General features: G+C 38.5%; 1 protein-coding gene across 1 annotated transcript; it reads right to left on the bottom strand.

Moving 5' to 3' along the window:
• Positions 1–589: 589 nt before the first annotated feature.
• Positions 590–2,035, bottom strand: LOC137828313 (uncharacterized). The gene is made up of 3 exons (XM_090305121.1): positions 1,332–2,035; positions 1,106–1,153; positions 590–1,008 (listed from the first exon to the last, which is right to left on the bottom strand). Exon 1 carries the CDS (start codon positions 1,885–1,887, stop codon positions 1,474–1,476), a length of 414 nt encoding a protein of 137 aa, XP_090161247.1. The 5' UTR covers positions 1,888–2,035; the 3' UTR covers positions 590–1,008; positions 1,106–1,153; positions 1,332–1,473.
• Positions 2,036–2,620: the final 585 nt, after the last annotated feature.

The following is a 2,620-nucleotide window of genomic DNA, read 5'->3' as shown; positions in this document are numbered from 1 at the left end:
CTGTGTATTTGCTTGTTACTGATTTGGCTTTTGTAACAGTCGGAAAATTCCTCAACTAAGATGGCTCCTAGATTTCATGCCTTGGTGTCAGAATACGTAAAACACATTGAAGTGAGAAGAAGAAAGGAAATCAAAAGTAAAATTGTGGTTCACAGACAAAATGATGGCTGGTTCAGTCACATGATCTGATATAAAAGTCGATGCTGACAAAGTTAATTGAGGTAACATGTGATTTAATCAAGTTCTTCCTACATAGCATGCACGCTCTTTTATGAAAATCATTACAACACCCGATAAACATAACTTGTTTTTGCAGCTTCGTCGATTCAGAAAAACATTTGTTTACTTTGAAAGCATAACACGTATCATTACTGTTCTAGACAAAATCACTAGTTAAGTTTAGAACACTCAAAGTAGTCAAGAAGAAGAGTGAGTGCTGCACCTTTAACTAGTTGAGATTATTTTTCTTGTTAGTGTTCTTTCTGATTATTTTTGGTTTTATAGTTCGAAAACCGACCTACTTATTACATAATCATAATCAGGTGTAAGCCTATCACCCTTCAATTAGCAATGGCAAAGTCCATTCGTCTAGCTCAAGATTGAAGTATTGTGTTGTTGAGTTCTCCATTTCTCTGATCTGAATTGGAATCTATCTGTTTCCAACCATAACAACAATAACAGTAAGAACAATTTCATCACGTGACACGCCAAACACATCATCATTTCCTGAGACATTTATGTACAAAAGCTCACAACATCGAATCAGTTGGTTGTCTGAAAAGGCGAACTCCTATGAAATGAACACCCGTGAATGGTCTCGTGACGAATTCTTGTCGTTTCTCATAGATTCTGGTCACTCATCATGAGCCAATTTCTAACACTCAATTATACTGGTGTGACCATCTCAGTTATTGGAATTGCATCAGCGATTAGTTTGGAGGAACAATTTGAGGGAAAATCTGGGAGCAATGCCAATGGCTTCACTTCACCACACCAGAATTTATTCATCTACGCGACAACACACACACACACACCGATTTCAGATGCGCAAGGGTTAATTAATTATCCAACACCAAAAAGACGTTAGTGCAGTTAGATCAGTTACCTAAGTAGTTGCCCCAGCTCTAACCATCGTTGCTTATCTATATAACCGCTGCACAAAAAAACACTATTCATGGTTTGCTTCGAATCCAGTTACAACAAAAGAAGGAATCCAACATGAACATGAACAAGAACATGAACATGAACATGAACATGAGAAGGAGATCTGAAACATAGTACAGAATGTTTTATTGAAATGTAATCATGATTAACAAGTGACAAGATGATGCCTGTGCCTAAGGCTGTGAAGATTGTTAGGTGAGGGTTAGGGTTACTCTGACAGCAGAACCCTGGATCCCCAGTTAGGTTCCTCCACCCATCATCGATCTTGTGTCTCCAGGTAAATCAATGAAGGAATCGCTGAAAGGATTCTCAGCTGCAGAGCTTCACAGTGCAGGCCACGGCCTGAGCCCAGAACTTGAGCCTGGCCTTCACGTCCTCCGGGTGGTCACCGGGGCTCGAGATCTTCCAGTTGGCAATGGAAGGTGTTGACAGTGAATGAGGAGAAGGAGAAGACGATGAAGAAGAAGGAGAAGGAGGAGAGTTATCCATGAATTTCTGAGACATGGAATAACACAATTCCAGAGCTGGTAGAGTGTTGCACAACTCCGGAATCTCCTCGTAGCTGAACCCAAATCCAAGATCCAAACACCCCTTCAACTCCTCAAGATCCTCGTCAGAAAGACTCTTGCTTCTGGCCAGATCCTCCTCCACGTAGCCCTCCAACAGCACCTGCTTCTTCATCATCTTCTTCCCCTTGTTCCTTCTCTCTCTCTGTTTCTCCATCTTCACTCTTCTCCTCTCTCTCCTCTCCCACCCGCTATTTATCTATTCCCGAATTCCATCTCATCATGCATGCCCATCACCATCATCTCATCCCCACCATATATTCCAACTCATTTTGCTTCAAAAATTTAATCTTTTTTCGTTTGGGTCCTATAATTGGTCGTATTTTAATCCAAGTGCGAGACCCCGGATTCCAGAACCTTCTCTATCGCTCCTTTTCTTGGGGATTATTCAACGTATTATGTGAGATTTATAGTGTTGAATCTGAAAACAATGGCATAATCCATATCAGCAAGCAGTGTTGTTTTATAGATGGATTGAAGAAAATAAAGGAAGAAAGTGGGTGGGGTCCCCTGCTTTTGTTTGCATCAATTCCATTCAAGGAATACGCATGTGAGGGGATCCAACAAACGATACAAATTATTGAAACAGACAAATCAAACCCAACTTTTTTAAAACTCTACATGCACATCGTATTTACCATACTGATACGATATAGACACAGACAAAAAGACACTGATATGATATAGAAACAGAAAAAAAATCTTAAACTAAAGACCGATATGATATAGACACAGACAAAAACTCAAACTAGACAGAAACTCGTTAGTATAATATCTAAAATGTAGAACATAAGAATATATATCTATATATTATTTTATTATGAATTATAAAGATTTATGTATATAAATTCAAAAATATTTATTTTTTATTTTTATAATTTTAATAAAAA

Source organism: Phaseolus vulgaris, chromosome 7, assembly GCF_051622355.1.
Source record: "Phaseolus vulgaris cultivar YP4 chromosome 7, ASM5162235v1, whole genome shotgun sequence".
NCBI classification, from domain to species: domain Eukaryota; kingdom Viridiplantae; phylum Streptophyta; class Magnoliopsida; order Fabales; family Fabaceae; genus Phaseolus; species Phaseolus vulgaris.
This window is presented reverse-complemented; position numbering and strand designations above follow the sequence as displayed.

What these genes read in the sequence shown, in the direction of transcription:
- LOC137828313 (XM_090305121.1), bottom strand. Translation starts at nt 1,887, where the DNA reads ATGGAGAAACAGAGAGAGAGAAGGAACAAGGGGAAGAAGATGATGAAG.